Source organism: Rattus norvegicus, chromosome 3, assembly GCF_036323735.1.
Source record: "Rattus norvegicus strain BN/NHsdMcwi chromosome 3, GRCr8, whole genome shotgun sequence".
NCBI lineage: Eukaryota > Metazoa > Chordata > Mammalia > Rodentia > Muridae > Rattus > Rattus norvegicus.
The window spans coordinates 116,229,357-116,250,634 of NC_086021.1; the positions used below are offsets into that span (position 1 = coordinate 116,229,357).

The 21,278-nt window shown below is 36.2% G+C and overlaps 1 protein-coding gene across 6 annotated transcripts in view; it reads left to right on the forward strand.

The window, feature by feature from the left end:
* Nucleotides 1–21,278, forward strand: part of Kif18a (kinesin family member 18A) — a 60,372-nt gene that overhangs the window by 10,350 nt on the left and 28,744 nt on the right. For 5 of the 6 annotated variants that reach the window (NM_001137642.1, XM_039105450.2, XM_063284155.1 and 2 more), the window contains 9 exons: nucleotides 638–742; nucleotides 1,066–1,176; nucleotides 3,211–3,408; nucleotides 5,050–5,226; nucleotides 6,474–6,551; nucleotides 6,721–6,833; nucleotides 9,357–9,519; nucleotides 13,226–13,390; nucleotides 17,038–17,159. In NM_001137642.1, the coding sequence (NP_001131114.1) occupies nucleotides 638–742; nucleotides 1,066–1,176; nucleotides 3,211–3,408; nucleotides 5,050–5,226; nucleotides 6,474–6,551; nucleotides 6,721–6,833; nucleotides 9,357–9,519; nucleotides 13,226–13,390; nucleotides 17,038–17,159 (1,232 nt within the window). The remainder of the gene's footprint in view (nucleotides 1–637; nucleotides 743–1,065; nucleotides 1,177–3,210; nucleotides 3,409–5,049; nucleotides 5,227–6,473; nucleotides 6,552–6,720; nucleotides 6,834–9,356; nucleotides 9,520–13,225; nucleotides 13,391–17,037; nucleotides 17,160–21,278) is intronic. The other variant, XM_017591908.3, reaches the window with a different exon arrangement.

The window sequence follows — 21,278 nt, forward strand, 5'->3', positions numbered from 1 at the left end:
CTCAGGTCATCAAGCTTTCTTGCTGTGTATTCTGTTCCATCTCAAACACTTCTAGAGAAACATCTAGACTTGAACTCATGATCTTCCTGCCGCAGCTCTCTTTATGTCGGGATTATAGACATATTAGCAAGTTCACATTTGTGATAGCTTTTCCGTGTTCAGGTTCTGAGTATCTGGTAAGCCAAAGTTCATTTGTGCTGCCTCCTGTAGACAGTAAAAGATAGCCAAGCGTCAATCCTTACTCTGCTTTTAATTTTGTAACGATAGACAAATATTCTGAGTCTTAGTCCCTCCACAATTCAGATGAAAGGAACTGTTACTATTATTAGACTATTGAAAGATTAATGATAGAAGTATATGTTTCTAACTGGACTTTTTTTAACATTTAGTCTCTAAAATTGGTGTATTTTGCAAGAATCAGAAGAGCTGGCTTATCTTCATTTTGTTAGAGTTACCAAATTAGAAATTAGTGGGGGAGAATATCCAACCAAAATTTTCAACTGCAAAGTGGCCAGAATCTGTTCTGCAGTTGTAAACCTTCAATCAACAATTTTTGAGATAATCAGTTATTTTACATCACTGTTAACGGTGGTTATTTTATCTTTCTTTTTCTTTCTTTCTCTCCTCCCATCCCCAGGTATATAATGAACAGATTCGTGACCTCTTGACAAACTCAGGGCCACTTGCTGTCCGGGAAGATGCCCAAAAAGGAGTGGTTGTTCAGGGTCTTACTCTACACCAGGTATGTTTATGTGTATCTCTTCTTTCTGTTGGGGAGCAAATCTGCAGGTTCCCCTTCTACCAGCTATTATTCTGATTCTACTGTGTTTGAAAAAGAAATAAACTAATAAAATTTAAAACTAAAGTAAATTACAAAGGATTTAAAGCCCTGAGTGACTGTTCAGGGTCACAAAGAAGCTAGCAGAATAGAGATCAGAGCTGGGGAGGGCCTCATTCTACTTCCTCTTGTTGAATATTCATCTTACAATGTTCTTATAAAATAAGTGAGGGATATTTTTCCCTTTAACTCTGACTGAAACTTTTCTTTTCTATTTGAACTCTTAGCCTAAATCTTCAGAGGAAATATTGCAGCTACTAGACAATGGAAACAAAAACAGGACGCAGCATCCCACTGACATGAATGCTGCGTCTTCTCGTTCTCATGCTGTTTTCCAGGTAACAGGCCTTTACTTTTAGACGCTGACTGTTAAGTTGGCATTTAAAATAAAGCCCAGCTCATGAAGAGTTTTCATATGTGACAATAAAACCTCATAGACATCTATGTTTCCCAGGACGGACTTCTATTATTTTGTAACTTTGCTGTTTTACTTTGTTTTAAGACAGTCTCATTAAGATGACCAGATTGACTTTGAGGTCATTAAGTAGCAGTGGCCAGACCTGATTTTTGTTTTTGTTCCTTTTATCCTAGCTTCCTGAGCACTTGGGATTACAAGCACTATAACACCTTGCCTACTAAAGTCAAGGTCATGAATGTGCAAAGGATATTCCAAGTAGGATTAAGTTGCCAGCCCAGCCTACTTTGCTTCAACATCTAGAATATTTAAAATTGAGATAATGTATGTCACATACATGGGGTTTTACTTTCATAACTTGGAGAGTTTCTTGGACATAGAGAACATATCAAATAGGGGTGCTAAAGTAGAAATGGAAGATAGTGACCATGTGATCAACTGCATTCCTTAAGAATGTTTCAGCTGACACATGGAGAAAATGTCCCCAAAGATGAAAACACAGATACTTGTATTCATTATTGCTTGTTGTTTCTGCTCTTATTTATACTCAACTGGTTATTTATGCAGAGCTTTATTTTAAATTATGCTGTATGGAATTCATTTATTTTTAAACTTTAAAAGAAAGTTACACTTATATGAATGTCTTCTGCAATGTGTTTGTAGGCGTACATATGCCATAGCAAAGTACTTTGAGAATCAGTATCCATCCACCACAGTTGGCTCTGGGAACTCTTAACTCGGTCTTTAAACTTTGCAGTAAGTTCTTTGACCAGGTCGCTAGCCTGTGAAATCCATCGTACCAAAAAACAATTGTTATGGTTGAAAGCATTCCTATCTAAGGTAGTTAAATCATTCAGATAGTGTCTGTTCAGTAGTTTCATCTTGTCTCTTCCACTGACATCTTCCTCAATAGTTTTCAGAGAAATGTCTATGAAGTGAGATTTCTCTAGAATGTATTAGATCTCACCGTATGTCTTCATCGCTCTTCCACCTATCATATTAAAGTGTACAAAGCAACTGAAGATGGTTACATAAGCAGCTGGGGACGCACCCCGTTGGTAAAATCCTTGCCTAGTAGACATGAAGCACTAATGCCAGTCTTTAGCACAATTAAACTGCACACAGTGGCTAAAACCTACAAATCTGTTCAGAGGTAGAGAGGTTCTGAATTTCAAGGTCATCTTTAACTAGTAAGCGCATGACCTCATGACCACCTGTATTTAAAAAAAAAAAAAAAAAAAAACAGTTGAGTGGACTATACCTTCCTGGGCAGCTGAAATTCTTAAAATGATCAAATTATTAATGAGCAGTTTATTTTCACACAGGGCTGGAAGTTTGGTCTGGTCTCAGCTGGCCTTATTACTTTGGGGCCTATGGTGAGGCAGCACATCATTGAGGGGGGATGTTATGTACGTTATAGCCTCAGTGGAAAAATAGATAGGAATAGGACCCTATTCTTTCCTTGAAGGAAATACCACCTATGACCCAAAGACCTCCTACTTGTTTTCCTCTTTGTTCTTTGTGGAGTATAAGAGACAACAGCATCTTAGCATATCATATGTCTAGGCTGTTATTCAAACTTCTGGACTATGTGATCTATCACACACAGCCTAACACATACACATATCCTTGCCTGAAAGTAGCTTGTACTATGCTATACATAGACCTATTGGGTTTTCATCTGAAACCACCAGGGCACGAAGGTGGAAAAGACAATTAGCACATGAGCCTTTGGGACAGCCTTTAATATCAAAACTCAGGTGGGTGTGTGGGTGTGTCTTCATTTTAATTTTTTTCAATTTTAGTAATTCTACCACTCAATGGCAGACAGATAATGTTACTTGTTGCTTTTTAAAAGGAGAATGAATGTGTCTACATGTACATATTTTTGCGAGTAAAGTGTTTGTTTCAATTTTATTAAAATTTACACTCCTTTTCCCCTATTCTGTAATTTAAGATTTATTTACGACAACAGGACAAAACAGCAAGCATCAATCAAAATGTCCATATAGCCAAAATGTCACTCATTGACCTCGCAGGATCTGAGCGGGCCAGTATTTCTGGTACTAAAGGGACAAGATTTGTAGAAGGCACAAATATTAACAAATCTCTTCTAGCTCTTGGGAATGTCATCAATGCCTTAGCAGATACAAAGGTAGGTACCATATTTACTTAGTATGTTACTTGATAACTATGCAACATGTTGTAGATAAAAATGACAGACTTCAGTGACCCTGAACTACCAAATAATGCCGCATGAGACATATTCTGTGTTTGCTGTTTCATAAGAGGCTATTTGTGTGTATGCATTTTTGTGGTACTTGGAGGTAAACCCATACCTCACGTGTGCTAGAAAAGTACTCTAATCCTGTTTGTTTGAGACAGGCTCTGAGTGAGTTGATTAGACTGATCTTGGACTTTCTAGCCTCTCGTCTCAGCCTCCTTTAAGTACAGGCCTGTTCCACCAGGCTCAGTACTGGTGCTTTTTGTCAGATACCCAGCTCTGGACTTCATTGTAAACAGCTATGCAATGATCACTAGATGGCAAAAATGATAGTAATTGATATGAAGACATAAAAATCCCTTTAGATCAAGTCTGTCTAGTTAGTATTTTATAATGTACTATAAAATTGAAGTAATATGTAAGAGTTAAGAAAAGGAAAAGAGGCATAGGTCTAAAATATAATTATGAATAGTGTTTCCCAAAGCTTTGGAGCGTTTAAAACTATTTTTCATGTACCATATACCAGAAATATATAGTATGTTTGTCAGTGCATTATTTTTAAAGTATGATAATTGAAGCTAAAACAGACTTAAAAGCTTTAAGAAAATTACCATTGATGTTATTATTTTAATTAAAACAATGTATTTTAAAAGTATTAGCAAGACTTCCTTAAGAGGGCAAAATGACAGAAATTACATGGCTGTTGAAAAAACAACATGCAGTTAATTTAAAATATATATATCAAATATTCATCTAGAAATAGATTCCCTAAATGTATCCCAAATCTCTGTATAGTTTTGTTACTTATCATTTTAGCATTCACTTTGGAAAGATCAACACATTTCAGTTTCTTCTTTAAAGGAAAAGAAGAAAAATGCTTTATATTCAGAGTTAAAATTCAAACATGCACATTTACAATGGTCTTTAACGTTTATACTAATGTTATACTGTACTACTAATTTATAAAGTCGGAATACTAATGTTATACTTTACTGCTTATTTTTAAAGTCAGTTCAGCTTCTAGGAATTGGGGTGTGTGTGTTTCGTTGATGTTGTCTTTGTTGTTTGCTTGGGGTGTGTTTTGTGTTGTTTGGGAAATATAATCTGTGTAGCCCTCCAAACTACCCAGGAGGCAGCCTGTGTTACAGACACGTGTTGCCATACCACCCTCATTGTGTCCTCGTTTCAGACACACTTAACATGCCACCTATAACTAAAAAACCAACCATGATAGTTGTTCTGTGGTAAAGTTTGTACTTTGTCAGTTTTAGAATTTTATTTCCTTGTGTGCATGCATGTTGAGGTCAGAGGATACTTCCTAGAGTGAGTTCTCCATTCTGCCATGTGGACTGTAAGGATTCCACTGAGGGTTTAGGGGAAGCCACTTTCCTTACCCATTAAGCCGTGCTGTCCGCTGTCGATGGGACTTTCAAATATCCACTGGGTAGTAAAGATGGGTTGACATCATGTCAGATACCAGTCATATCTCTGGGCATTGTGTGCATTCTTCTATTGAAATAGTACTTGCCTTTTATATATGGAAATGAAATGAGTATTCTTTTGTTCTTTCAGAGAAGAAATCAGCATATTCCTTACAGAAATAGTAAACTTACTCGTTTGCTGAAGGATTCTCTTGGAGGAAACTGTCAAACTATAATGATAGCTGCTGTTAGTCCTTCCTCTTTATTCTACGATGACACATATAACACTCTTAAGTACGCAAATCGTGCCAAAGACATTAAGTCTTCTGTAAGTGCATTTACTTTGACTTTGTTATGAGAATATTGGGTATATGTTATTTTTACAACTATAATTAAAGGCTTAACTATGGTTGAGTTTCTGTTAAGAAATTTGCCAGTTCAAGTAAGAAATGTCCTACCTAGCTACTGGGCTCTGACTTAGTCACACTTTCGGCGTCTTGATCACTTCCTCCCTCAGTGGATGTTGTTATTCTTTCTTATGGGTGCTGGGGAACTTCAGTGCCTTTTTTCTTCTTCACATCTTGGCACACGGTGGTGGCTAGCACCAGGGAATTCATCAGCCAAGGATTTAATGTGCTGAAATTTATTTTTTTTATTCAATATAGTAAATATTTACAGGTGGTAATGCAGTTTATGTAAGCACCAATAATAAATAAGACTTACCTCAGTCTATAACATTACTTACATGAATTGTATAACATAGTAAATTTTCACATGTATAGTCTTGGTTTAAATCAAGGAGTAATTCACTGATCGTGAATTACTGGGAAAATATTTTTTACCTTAATTGGATACTTTAAAAATGTTACAGGTGAAAATATACCTATTTTAAAATTACAGAACCTCATAGAAAGGACCTCAGTTATGTTGACGTGATTTCTCATCACCCTCTTCCTTTCCCCCTTTAAGAGTCTGAAGATGCACAGTGTGTCACCATGTGAGAAATGTACTTTTATATATCATATATATATGTACGATATATATAAAAGGTCAAACTATATAAGTGTACCAAGATTTTCACACATTTTTCATGTCCTTACTCCAACCCATTGTGGAGGTTTCTAGTTTTGTTTTTTATGCTAAATTTTACAACTATATGGGCTAAAGCTTGAAAACTTTTAAGTACTTGATTCTAACTCACTTAAATATAACTGTATGCCCAATTTTCTCCTGCGTGTTCTATTAAAGTGCCGACTGGGTGGTCATACTATTGTAGAAAATATAAAAAATAAGAAACTAAATACAAACAAAACAAAATTCTGAATTTCTTAAAAGAAAAAGTAGGGAATTTTTATTACACGGTGAATAAACGCTTAGAGCGTTTGTGTTTTCAGTAAGCCAGTTTGTTTATAATTTCATCTGTACACTCAACATACTCTGGTTCCACATTTTAAATACGGTCATAATTAACCATGATACATACTTACAGTTGTCAAAAACTGAAAATTGGTAATGAGATATAATGCCACTTTGTGTTATATATCTATGATTCTGATCATCATTTCTCTTTTTCAGCAGTTGAAGAGCAATGTTGTCAACCTCAGTAGTCACATATCACAGTATGTAAAGATCTGCAACATGCAGAAGGCAGAGGTACGTCCACATAACTGTCACACTGCTTCATCTAAGGGATGTTTTATTGTCCCAAAGTTTGATGGATTTCCTATTAGAAAATCTGGTTTGATTATTAATTTTAACTGAGCTCTTGTAAGATGGAGACAAATAATTTGACTTATAATTTAATTACTGTTTTCTGTGCTAGATTTTAATGTTGAAAGAGAAACTAAAGGCCTATGAAGGACAGAAAGCTCTGACTGACAGAAATGACTGTGCTAAATTAGTACATTCAAACGTGGAGGACAAAGAGATTGAAAGGTAAAACTGTTGAAATCTTGTATGAGAAATACATAGTTGTGAAGTGTAGCTTTCTTTATGCTTAACTAATTATCACATTGTGCTGTATATCATCTATGTGTATGTGTACATACTCAATTGAATTCAGAAAATAATGTCCACGTGACACTTTGGAAATCAGCTCTTTTGATTTTTCAGATAGGAAAACCAGGAAAAAAAATAGCTGTCTTATCTGGAAGTTAATTTATTGTGAGCTGTGCTTTTTTGCCATTAGTACTTATATAGTTTTATGAAAATCTGTTCTGTTTTTATTGATTCTGTATGAGTTACTAACCCACTTACTAATTTTAAATTAGTATCTGAGTGAGCTCCACAATGTTGTAGAATGATAGAATAATATTTCCTCTCCAAAATGCCCCACTCAAGGTTGGCATTTCTTGCTCTATATCGCCTTTATGGGTCAACTGGAAAACTTGTCATAACTGATTGAGGAAAAGGTGTCCTTTTGAATACTGTGTTACTGTATTTTGACTTTCTCCATAAACTTTATTTGTGGCTTTGTTGAGTTTTAGAAGTGTTAGTTTGACTTGATCACTACAACAGTCTTCTTCGGTAGAGTTAAAAAAGGTATTGTATTCCTCAACTGCAAAATGGAGTAAGAAGTCTCAAATTTAAATTATATTCACATATGTTGTGTGTGTGTGTGTGTGTGTGTGTGTGTGTGTGTGTGTGTTCCCTCTTGTACGTAGGAAGGAGGATAGATGTCAATCAGGAGACATCTTTCAGGGGTCAGATCTTGCCTTCCTTCCACTGTAAGTTTCCAAGATTGAAGTGAGGTCTTGAGATTTGTACAGTAAGCACTTTTACCCGGGGCCATCTCAGTAGGTCAGAACTATCAGGCTTTGTGCTGTATTCTCAAGCTGTGATATTTTACAAATATCACATTTAACAAGTATTTCTGTCAGTGACAAAAAGTTCCTCTGTGTGCTGGTAAAGTGCAGGGGCACTAGGCATGCTATCCTGCCATGTGATACTATTGTTTAATCTCTCAAACAAGCCATTACAGTACTACATTGTAATTTTATTTGGAATAGAATTTTTAATTCCCAACAATTTTTCTATCTTAAAACATACATAAGTTTTTCCTTGTTCCTCATTTATTTCTATCAAAGATAGCTTTTACTATGATGTAATAATTTTTGGTTATACATGGTAATAACACTAATATAGTAACAAGATTCTTGGAAATTAAACTACCAGTTTTTCAAAGTTAGAGTGATTACTTTTATAAATTAGGCGACATTAACTAAGTATAATTAAGTAGCCCATCTCTGTAGTCCCAGCTACTTGGGATTTTGAGTCAAAAGGATTACGGTATCAAGTCCAGCCTGGAAAGCTTAGGATGATTGTATCTCAGAATTTGACAGTATTGAACTCTGTTCTTTAATTAAACGTTATAAAAACTAAAACATTTTCTTGGGGTATAGTCTAAAGATAACTTATCAGTTCATTTATTGGCACTAGCATTGGTGTGATACAGTACCATGAATTCACAGTGTTCGTATGGGCTTCCTATGGAACAGTCATCAGCTTAACCAAGCTACAGTAAGTCACTGGACTGTGGCTTAATGAGTTTCACTAAGAACTAATGACATAGATTGGCAGTACCTTTACCACAGATTCTTACAAATATATCCAAGATTCTAACCAAGCAACGTTTATTTTTAAATGTGTAGACTTGATTTTATTTTAAAGGTTTTGTAGATGATTTTCTTTAGATAATTTTAGGGGGGGGGTGTTTATTAGACTAAAATATTGTTGTGACCAATGTTGTTTGCCCTAAAAGGACAAAATTTTTCATAAGATTTAATCAGTTTTGAATCATTGGGTCCTTGGCATCTAATAAACTCCACAAATTTGATTCTTCTGTCTGCTCTTTGGAGTAGGAAGCCTCAGCCTCTTTTCTCAGTTGCCAGTGTCATTAACATGGATGTTTTGAGACCTGCCTGTGTCAGTTGACTCTCTGCCAAACTGCAGGGGGACCTTGCCTTATGGTCTGTTTTTACTATAGTCATCTTTGAGGCTAAAACTGGTTCTCTCATTTTCCCTAGGGGGGAGATACCATATGATAATGCCTCCTGTTGCTTTTCCCTTACAGTAAGCCAGCACCAAACAGCACGTGATGCTGCCGTGCTACTGGGACTGTGAGAATTGCCACAGGACAGGTCCAGGCTATCATCCTTTTCATTTTTGCTAAGCAGCTAGACTGCATATGAGAAAATGCAGTATATTACTAATATCGGAGGCCTTGTAACACCTAAATATTTAAATAACATGATTTTCATTGTAGCAGAAAGAAACCTAATGCAATAGAAATAAAGTTGATAACTCTGATCTAAACATTTAGTTGTGGGAGAAAATTGTTCTGACTTATTTACTGTTTATTTTTTGAGTGTAATCTGAGTAATACATGTTATTTAAGTAAGCTATGTATTATATAATACAAATTTAATGAAATATAATGCTGTATTTTATTTTTGGTAGATTTCAAGAAATTCTGAACTGCTTGTTCCAGAATCGAGAAGGAATGAGGCAAGAATATCTGAAGGTAGAAATGTTACTTAAAGAAAATGAACTAAAGTCATCCTATCATCAACAGTGCCATAAGCAAATAGAAATGATGTGTTCTGAGGACAAATTGGAAAAGGTACTTGGCTGCTATATACTTAACCTCCAGAGAACAAGGAAATATCTGACCTCTAGAGATTTGATAAGCACCGTTTCTTACTCATTCTCCGAAACCTGGAAATACTGTCAGAAGCATTGCAAACACTTAGGGAACTTTGAATGCAAACATTTACTTGCACTTGTCCCTTGAGGACCTCTGAGTTCCTAGGGACAGTAGAGGCAGCTTGTTCAGATGCAGGCAACACTTTACAACTTAGACCAAGACGGATTTTTTTCTTATTCAGAATTATCGCTGGTCTTCTTAGGCATTATTGTGTGGTCTTAATAAAGACCTAATCAAAGTTCAGTATTGGACTGTTTTTAAGTACAGTGGTATGTTACTCTCTTCTCTTTAACTCATGGACTGTTCTTACGAGCGTACCTTTGATTTGAACTACTAACAACACAGGAGCTAAAAATAAGAGCCTTCAAGTACACCCTTCATGCTGTGGGAGAAGGAGATATACCAGGGCAAGAAGAACAGGTGGAAGAAAATGTCTGTCATCTGAAGAGTCAATAAAAGTGTTCATTTCAAGATAGTTGTGGTTTGAGCTTTAACATTCTATGTATTTTACGCAGAAAATAACCTAAAGTTGACAAGTAAAATGTCATCAAGCCAGTGCTCACTCTGGGAGCCTGGCAAAAGCAGTGCAAGGCTACCCTAAGAAGTAACCCTTCAGCTCCAGCCCCGGCTCTGCGACAGTCCCCACTGGAGACTTCGCATAGAAGACACAAACCCAAGAGGAATTTAGGGGAAACTGTAAAAGTGGCTAGTAATAAAAGAGGAAGGGAAGATGAAAAAATCAAAGATAAAGACTTCCATGAAGAATACCTCAGTGTGAGGAAAGCAAATGAAATTTTCAAAAATTAAAGGATTTATACACTAGAATTTTTAAAAAATCACATTATCGTACAGTAGCAGGCAGTGCTTAGGCAGCTTACATATGTGAATTCACTTAACTATCAGAAAACCCCACAAGGCATTTACTATTGTCCCTCCTAAGCGTGGCTACAGGTAACTCATTTTGTCCAATGTAATACGAGACCAGAGGTGGCTGGGCTATGACTTAAACTCCAGGAGGCTAGAGGGCTGGTACTGGAACTTTTGCCCTTAGCTCTGTTGTTTTGCTTGTGAGTGACCAAAATTGTTGCATCATAGTAGTGGGGTTTTGGTTCTTTTCGTTTGGCATGGGTTTTTTTTTTTTTTTCCTGTTTTCTTATTTGTTTGTTTGTTTGTTTGGGGTTTTGTTTCTTCACAAAGTAATATGAATACCTAAAATTTTAGAATTATGTTTCCTATCCCATGGCTTGTTTTGTTCGAAACATTTTGTGTGTTGAATGTATAAAGTTCTTTCAACCCTCAATGGGGAAATGTGCTACTTTTATGTTAGAATTTACTATATATATTTAAGAATGTGTTATCAAACACCCTTTTTTTGGGAGGACAGAGTAGACCATTGGAAAGTGTCCAAAATGCCAATCATAGAGAATATAGTTGATGGACATTAGAAGTCAAAATTGTTCCTTTTGGGTTTTCAGGTAGGGCCTTTCTGGTGTTTTATTGTCTTTACGTCCATAGATCACTTCCTGCCCACATTTCAGGAGTCACGATAACATTGGTAAATGTTAAGGCACAGGAAATGTAATTGCCAGTACCTTCAAGCAGGTATAAACCCATTGTCTTCTTTTTCAGATAAAGTGGCTGAAGACCCATTGAGATTTACTTGTCTGAGTTTTCACACTGTCTGAGTAGCAAAAGAAAGTCAGAATGTCACATCTCCCACTTCCTGCTGTAGCACTCTTAAGCTTCAAGTTTAGAACCCTTTTCTACCATTAAAACCTACCTTGGACTTAATCAGTCTTTACAGAGACTCTGACTACCAATAGAAATACTTGATTTTCCAAATCAGAAGAAAGCTTGTGAGAAAAACAGCATTGATTTATATATGCAGCTCTATGCCTGGCTGCATGACAGCTGTATTCTCTTACCTATTTCTTTGTTATTCTTTAATGCCTTTACAACTCTGTTAGCTCCTGGGACACTCTTAACCTGATATATCATTAGAAATTATAAGGCTGTCTAGAGAGCTGTCTCAGCACTTGTCGCTTTTGCAGAGGACCTGGTTTTAGTTTCTAGCACCAAGTGGTGGCTTGCAACCATCTGTAACTCAATTCTTGATTACCTCCTGATCTTCTCTGACCTCTGTCAGAAAGAAGCAGGAATGCATGTGATGTACATTCTCCCATCAGAGCAAAATGTTCATATGTCAACATGAATCATTGTTTTGAAAAGTTTTTATACAGACAACTTAAAAGGCTAATGAACTCGTAAGTGTTAGAAAAATTATTTTGCTAGAGGAAGCTAAGGAGGAGGGCTACCCTGTAGGAGGACCAGCAGTCTCAATTAACCTGGACCCCTGAGATCTCTCAGACACTGGATCACCAAACAGGCAGCATACACCAGCTGAGAATAGGCCTCCAACACATATACAACAGAGGACTTCCGTGTCTGGGTTCTGTTATGTTAGCATTTTGTACTCTATTCTCTGTTCCCATTTTTGGGAGAAAATGGGTATTTAGTTTGTTTAAGCAGCTGTTTTGTTTTGCTAAGGTTTACTATGAGGGAAAAAGTGATATAGGATATAATGAGAGACATGTCAATGAAGAGCTAAAGAACCCTAATAGGAATGACAGTGCTTATCAACCATGCCGTCTGACCATTTGACTGTAGCCTTCTGTGGGTCTGCTCCTCCTTGACCATTTTATTTTCCCTGAAGGGAAGTTAAGGGAAATGTACAGATATCTAGAATCTGACTAACTTAATGGCAGTCACATTTGCTTGACACTAAATATTTGCAAGCTAATATCCTTTCCCAAAATAAAGCTTTTCCTATGCCTGAATATATTAATAATGAAGAGTTGTTAGAATCATAATTTATTACCTAAAGAGGACAAGGTCTTTAGCCACAGATGAGTAGCTGTGTTCTTTGTTGTTTCCTGTGCTCTGTTCTAATCTCTGAGGACTCCCTGTTTCAGGTACACTGGTAATTATTTAGTTGAGTGTCCGTTGGCAAATTGCCCAGAGAGACCAAGCTGTTTTGACCCTTAGTTCCCATGTTGGTGTGCATAGCCTTTGGGGTATAAGACTATCAGAAGATCAAATATGACCAGAGATAACTTATGAAGATGTAAAATGCCAAATATACTCAGCATATCCATTTTGGTACTCTGCCTGACCGTAGGCGAGGTCAGATAATGATGAATGCTTCTGGTATGGTTTTTCTCTGTCATTTAGAGCAGACAAAATAGAAAAGTAGAACTCTTTTGTTCTTCATATCTTTCAGATTGGAGAAAAGACGAGAGCAATGTGTATGCTTTTTTATTTTGATTAAAGAAATCATGAAATTTATCTAACCTTATATGAACTTTACAAATGTAGCATACAAAAAAAACTCATAGTTTTTCCATTTAACCACTGCATTTCTTAAAGCCATAACTCTCAAGCTGTAATTTTGTAAAATGGCTCACAACTGATATCCTATTTTGCCATAATATTTAATGAGGAGATGGCAAGCATAGCTTAGCATAATGTATTCTACCAGCATAAGAAAAGTGTATTGTCTTAAGTGTTGTATATATCAAATATAACAATCAGATATACTACTAAATACACTGTTGTGTTTCAGGCCACTTGCAGACGAGATCACAGACTTGAAAAGTTGAAAAGCAACCGCTGTGTGCTAGAGAAAAAGAAAGAAGAGATGTTGAAACAGTTTGATGAAAATACTAATTGGCTACATCGAGTGGAAAGTGAAATGCGACTCTTAGGTCAAAATGGTGATATTCCCGAGGTACAGATGTGTACACATGTTCAGATTTAGCTTATAACACTGAGCTCCTTGTGTTTCTTTTCTTGTTGAGTACATATCTTCACATAGTAACTGTTGCCCTATTTCTCTAGATTGACTTAGTTCACCTCACCAGTTTAATGGGTATGCCTTTAAGCTCACTAATTACCTAATCGACTTGTGGTTTCTGCTTTCAAAAGGCTCCACTTATTTTTAAGTGTTTTTTAAGTTACTATCTTTATAAAGAAGCTCTTAAGTTAAAATTAAGTAATTCTATTTCATACTACTTCAGACTTCATCATTCAGGCCTCTTTAACTTTTTCCACTCACAATTTATTTTGACCTGAAAAATTATTTTTGTGCTCCTAAATATATAAGTATGTAATAGATATATAGAAAAAGCATTTACACGTTACAAATAATACAGGAATTTATTTTAAAACAATTTTTTGGGAGAGTGTTTGTGTGTATGTCTACCATTTATTAAAGGCAAAAGCAAATCTGAATACTAATGAAATCTTGTTAACATGTTGACGTTTTAGAATTAATCAATTTTTTATTTTTATTCTTGTATGATCTGGAATACCAAGACAGTTAACTTTTTTTAGTGCATAATACAAAATGACAAGAGGTTTTATTTAGGGCCATTTTGAAAATGATTAAAAATTCTTTCATGATCACAAGCAAGTCAAAAGTCATTTAATAATGTTTTATGGAGCTCGTGATCTCAGTGATCTGTAAACTCATACATAGCATAGTACAATCCCCCCCCCCAAAAAATACATGAATTTGATACTTAGATGCTGAGTAATGGTAAGTTTTTATTTTCCCTAAGTAAGGCATTGTGTTTCATAGACTAGAAATGCTTGTATGTACAGTAAAAATACTACAGTTCGTAGCACACAATTTGTAGTCTTGAATTTGTACAATTTGTAGTCTTGTATGAGCCAGGGTGTTTCAAGGAGCTTTTATTGGTGTTACCCAGTTCAGTGCTGTGTATTAAGGACCTGTTTTACAGTAACATCATGTGATTTATTGTGAGGATGTGAAGTCAGAAAAACATCTTCCTGGTTACACATTTGATAATGGATTTGTGATTGTTGTTTTCAAAACCATTTACTGTGGCTGGATTACTCCCAGCATCCATATTCAATTGTATGACCCAGTATAGGATTGTACCCACCAGTTAAGCTGGGAGGTGAATAATTTAAGTCTTAAATTTGATACATTTATTTAAAAATTAACTAAAGTATCTGTAGGCTTAACATGGTACTACTTTTCAATGTAGTAGTGTTTATAAAGTTAATATCATTGAGGCACTATCAACAAATTTAAAGATTTTTAATATAGTCATATATAGGTTTTCAAAACTAGAATTTCCACTTGTTAAGAGATCTCTCTGTATAGCTTTGGCTAATCTTTTATATATTTTATTATAAATGAAGAAGGAAAGACAGTAGTTCCGAGATCTACCACCTAGCTCCTAGTCTTAGTTCTATTTTCTCAAGATGTTTTCACTGATAGAACAATTGCCTGCTCGCAAGCACTTATTTCCTGTATAAACAAAGTATAACCTAACTTCACTGAGGGACTTAGCCACTGCCCTGCACCACTGGACAAAGACTGCCTCCTTATGACTTTGAAATGCATGTTGTTTTCACTATGCCCTCCTTTGTTATCTACTTTTTAGTCACATCTCTCTCCAGCTGGACCATAATCCTAATTCAGGTTACCATCTCTCATTACTATACGGTAATACTTGGCCTTTCTGACTTTCTCCTCTACAACTAAACTGAAAACTTAAGAGCTAACATGACAGTGTTAGTGTCCTGCCTCTACTGCAAACTGTCTATTGTGGTGAACAAACCTGGCACAGTTGGTACCTCAACGTTTCTAAAACTGGCCGTTACCTCCCACTGTACTCTTGCTTCAGTTGTTAGCAGCTGGCTTGTACTTATTAGAAAAGGCTGTGGTCTCCACTTGAAGTTTGGTCATTGGTATATTGAGATAAGAACACACTAAGATTGTGAACTTGGTTTTTCCATAAAGGTCATCTACCCTAAATCTATGATTGATTTGGTAGGAAGATTGGTCCCAGAGGATAAAAGATAAGGAAGAGCTAGTTTTTATTGTGTATGTTGTTTTATAAGGAAAACAGGTGGAACTATTTACAAAACATTTATGCACTTACTTGATTTTCTAACTGACAAACTCTAAGGAGATCATGGGAGATGAGTAGGTTCAGCATTTACGCTTTAGTCAAGTAAACTGATCTCCATAAAGGCCATGTATTTGGCTTCAGCTGACATTTGTTTCAAGACTGAACATATCCCTAAAAAATCAAATGACTCATAGGTCAATCCTCTAGACATATCCTGGTTCCATAAAAAGTATTTTTATCCAAAATACATGATATATTTCTTAAAGTATAAAGGTGAGTTATGTAAATGAATTGTGCTGGCTAGTTTTATGTCAGCTTGACACAAACTAAAGTCATTTCTGAAGAGAAACTTCAATTGAAAAATGCCCCCACCAGATTGGCCTATGGGCAAGCCTGTGGTACATTTTCTTGAATCTCAAAGTTAAGATTTCTTTGTCAATGTCCCTATCACCAGTATGAGAAGTACTTTATATTTAACAATCCTCACCAAGAGCCTACATTCATTTGTCATTACTAAGACATTAATACTTTGTCTCCTCCTTTGGCCTTGAATGTAATAAATTGATAAAAATACCCCCCCCAAAATACAGACAAATGTGTACTTACGAGAATCTGTGTTCAGCTGTGGACTAGAAAGGAAATATCAAAATGGAATATCAATTTTTTAGAAGAAAATTCTAGGTTTATCTCTACTGTTTGTTAGACTGTTGGCTAACCAGTCGGAATGTCCCTAGAAAGTCACTTTTCCCTCAAGCAGGTAAAGATGCTAAAACTGCTGCTTTATTCATATTTCACTATATCCACTGAGCTGGTATTTTTTTTATTTAAGTTTCAATGCATTTCAGTGATGATGAATAAATTATAGGTGTAGATTAGAAGGTACCTGGCCCTAAACAAAAGAGTGTTTAAAAAAATGGAAGTATTCAAAAGATTTCTTTATTCTTTTTCTAAGATGGAGAATATTGGTGGAGAGGGGGTTGGGGGGGAAGGGTAGCAAGCAGCTCCAAACACTGGCTTGTGTACTGAACTGATCATAGTCTATCCTTGGGTAAAATGTTCCTACTTGTAGAAATGGAACCGCAGAGTGAATAAATATCATTCTTATTGGTCACTGCCGCGGCAGTGTTGGAAGTTAGGGAGTGTCCATCCTTAAATGCAGTACTCAAGGAATGCCTCTTTGGGTAGTAACGTTTAAACAAAAACTTGTTAGTACTCTATGAAAGTATTGTAAACAAATTGGATCATCAGAGAAGCTGCCATTATAGTGTGCCTTTTTCTAGGCACCATTTTGTTTTCTGTAGACATTTAAACTCTTACCTTGCTGCTAAGTTCTTCACTACCTATACCAGATCTCTTACTGTCAAAATTTCTCAGTGTTTTATATATTTAAAAAAGGAAAAGAAAAACTTGGTGCCCACATGAAATGTTATATTAAACTTAGTTTAATTCTTTTAAAAATCTAAAAGATGTTTTGCATTATTGATCCTAGGGACTCAATAAAGATCTTCATTGTCACCATTTACACCTCCAAAACAAAGACCTGAAAACACAAATGGGACACATGATGACTCTGGCTGCTCTCCAGGAGCAGCAGCATGGGCAGACTGAAGCGTAAGTATATGGAGTTAAACAATCTACCAATCTTAACCCTGCACATTGACGGTATCTAGGGAACAGAAATTTTAGCTCTCTACTGCAGGAAATTGAACTTTATCTGATAAGGGATTTATTAATTTGAAATGTTTGCCAGCATCAGAAAACACGCAAGAAGAAAACATTGAGACAGTGTGGGGGATGTGGCTCTTTTCCTGGTAACCAATTATTCTGTAGTTCTTTATAAGTTTTCACTGAATTTTTTTAATTTTTAGTTATTAGTAATCCTTAAATAAATTTTTGGTGACTCTGCCCTCTTAACCTTATGCCCTCTACACTCAAACCAATGGCAATGCTACAGTCAAGTTTGATCCTCACCTGCACCTTCCCAACTTCCAATCTTGGTCCAGGAGACATACCCTGTGGCCAGCTTATTCTCCTGTGTTCATGTGAGGCATGAAACAAACAAGAATATTGTTACAAAAATATTAATGGGAAAATTGAATAGCATGCAATTCCAAGCAAGAATATTAGTAGGGGAATCCACGTGCTCGGGTCTCATTACTATTACTAGTGTTTAATGATCGTCAGGTGGTCCAAATATTTTTTTTTAATTAAGTAAATAATTTCGGTTGACAATTTCACACAGGTACAAAATACAAAGTGACAATTCCCACCAACCCCACCACTCCTACCCCAATACTGTCTGTTCCCCTTCTTCCCTATAGGTCATCTTTTTACCTTCCTCTCTATTTGGAGGGGTATTGGTTTGGTTTGGTGTGGTTTGGTTTGGTTTGGTTTGGTTTGGTTTGGTTTGGTTTGGTTTGGTTTAGTATTCCAGTGAGTTTAACCACACCCATCTGTGTGATCATCAGTGTTGATTTATCCATTCAAGTCTGCTAAATTAAACAACCGAGGACAATGGTTCCCTTCTCCCTGAATTCTATCAATTGCCATTAATTCAGCTGTAACTGGTAGGGCACCTTGAGGCCCTCTCCCGTCCTCAATAGATTGCTGACATGGCCATACTTATGTGAGTTCAATGTTGCTAACCACAGTTGTTGTAAATTGCAGTGGTTGTATGAGTCTATAGAAAGGCATTTGCAGTACTTCTCTCCCTGTCTTCCAACTCTACTTTCATAACATTCTTCAAGCTTTAGAAGAGGTGGTGTGTAAATGCCTTATTTAGGGCTGAGCTCTTGGCCATCGCTTTTTCTCACCATCTTTTTCAGCTGTGTGTCTCCAGATTCACCACTATTCATTGCAAAGACTTCTCTGATTGAACTTGATAATGTCTATGGGTATAAACAGAAACTTGTAAGGCAGTGATGTGCTGTCATTTTAGTCCAACAGTAGTAAGTCCCACGTTTAGCCTATGACTTCCCTAGCACAGGTTGTTAGCCAGGCTTCAGTGCCAAGCATGAATCCGGTCCCATGGAGTATACTTCAGGTCTAGTCAGTTGTTTACCCCACTTTTGCACAAGTGTGGGTACATCTTGACCAGAGAACTGGTGGAGTTTTCTTTTGTCTTGTTTGCACTCCTGGGGTTCATACCTGGATAAAATTTACCCAACTTTTCTAACTAAGCTAGAAACAAATTTAGATGAAATGAAAGAATTTCTGGATGCATATGAACTGCCAAAAGTAAACATAAATCAAGTAAATAATTTAAACAGCAACAACATGAACCATCAAGAAAATGTCTCTAAAAAACGTCCCAGGACCAGATAGATTTACTGCAGAATTTTATCAGATCTTCACAGAGCTAACACCAATACAATGCATATTGTTCTTAAAGGTGGAATGCTTCCTAACTCCTTAGTTAGTTAGTATTATCCTGATACCAAAAAGATAAGCATACATACATACATTACAAGCAGTTCCCATTGATGAATACAGATGCAGAAATTCTTGGTATAATACTGACATGCTGAATTTAAAATCAAATCAGAAAGATTATTAGTCGTGATAAAGTTGGCTTCGTTTCGTAGAGTCAGGAGTTCTGCATGTGTAAATCAATAAATTAATGTATCACAAAAATAAAAATCACATGATTATCTCCACAGACACAGAAAAGGCCTTTGATAGAATCCTATATTCATTCATGGCATAAGTTATGGAGAGGCTAAGGATGGACCCAGCATACATCTGCATAATAAAGGCTATAGATTATTCGAAATGGAGAAAAAACGCAAAGCATTCTCTCTAAGATCAAATAGACAGAGGTGCCCATTCTATGTGCTTTTGCTAATTGTAGTGCTTGAAGCCTGAACTAGGACATTAAAACAGGAGAAAGAAAGAGATGAATATAAGAAATGTCAGTTCCCCTGTTTACAAATGATGTGAAAAGAAAGAACTTACCAAAAAGAACTTTACCAAATAGTGTGATAGAAAAGCAACACATGAATACAGCAGCCCTCCTAAAGCTCCACTGACAGATATACTGAACAAGAAGTCAGGATTCAAGCCAGTCTCTTTCATAATAACCTTGAACATAAATAAAGACTAGGAATAAACATAGCCAAGAAAATGAAAGAACTACACAATGAAAATTTTAAATCACTAGAGAAAGGCATTCATGTCAATAGAAAATAAAAACTCTCCCTTCTTGAAGGATTAGGAGATTCTGTCTTACAAAAATGGCCGTCTATCCTAATAGAAATTCCAGGGCTATTCGTCACAGATTCAAAAAAAAAATGTTTCTATTCATTCATTCATTCATTCATTCATTCATTCATTGGTTTTTGTTAGTGGTGGTGGTTGCTGTTCTTTGGGGGTTTTTTGTTGTGTTTTTGTTTTGTTGTTGAGACAGAGTCCTGGCTGTCCTGGAACTCAATTTGTAGACCAGGTTGGCCTTGAACTCATAAAAATCTGCCTGCTTCTGCCTCCTGAATGCTGGGGCTTAAAGGCCTCATCACCACTGCCCAGCATGTCTCCATTGTTTATGATGTTCTTGTAGTCACTGTACTGCTCACCAGCAGCATTTTTCTTCTCAAATTCAGTTAGTGATTTTCTTAAAAAGTGTGGAGGAATCTCTTTTGTCAATTTTGTTAAATCAACAGCTTCTTAGGTGGGCATTGCTTTGAGGTTCTATAAAATGAGAGACTTGTCTCTTCTTGCTGCCATTCAAAAATGAAAAACCTGTACAATTAAATTTTTAAAACACTGAAGAAAGTCATTGAGGAAGCACTAGAAAATAAAAAGACCGCCTTCTTCATGGATTGGGAGTTTCGGTGTTTTAAAAATGGTCATCCATCCTTATTTTCTATAAATGGGACCTCACACTCAACCCCACACTCATTGTGGATGTGCAGCTATACCAGATCCCCATCACGTGCCACTACTCAAGTCACATGCAGGGACTTAGGCTTCCAGAGGTACAGTAGTTTATTTTAAGCCCACTGTGTTTATTAAATCAGATACAGATTGATATGCCTTAAGTAAACTTTCACCTTAATAATGAAATAAAATGGATTCTGACTATAATTTCAAGAATCTGTGAACCAAAACATTTCAAAAGCAATGTGGCATTGTAGAGAGTGAGTAAACTTTGGAATCAGTCTTCAGTTCTGCTTATTTTAGCAATATATCCTTGTAGGAATTATGTATTACTAAGTCTTAGACTTCTCATTCATAAAAATTTATTATTATAGATGGTGCTTGAGTTCTTAAAACCAATTCCAGGTTTAATAATTTGCTGGTGTTCATGAGACTCATATAGTTGTCCTCAATGCTGTGAGTTTAGCAAAAACAGTACAAAAATAAAATCAGAGAAATGGATAGATAGCCTGAAGAGGGTGAACAAATAAAATTTCAGTAGTCTTGTTAAGTGCCTAAAGTGAACGGAGTTGCCTTAACTCTAGCAAGACAGAGGCAGAGGATTGCTGTAAGTTTGAGACCTTCCGGGTCTACATGAGCGTCTGGTTTTAGAAAAGAATCTTGTACAGTGAGGACAGGATATGCTTGATGTCAGCAAACAGTTGTGACAGCAGCCATGATGGAGAACTTTGGAAACTCAGTTCTATCAGCTTCTTGAGGTTTTGTTGAGGTCATCTCCTACACACTTCTGTCTGACAGATAACAATTTCAGACTTTCCCATGGAAGTAGGCGATCTAGATATTGTCTGTTGTTTAAAT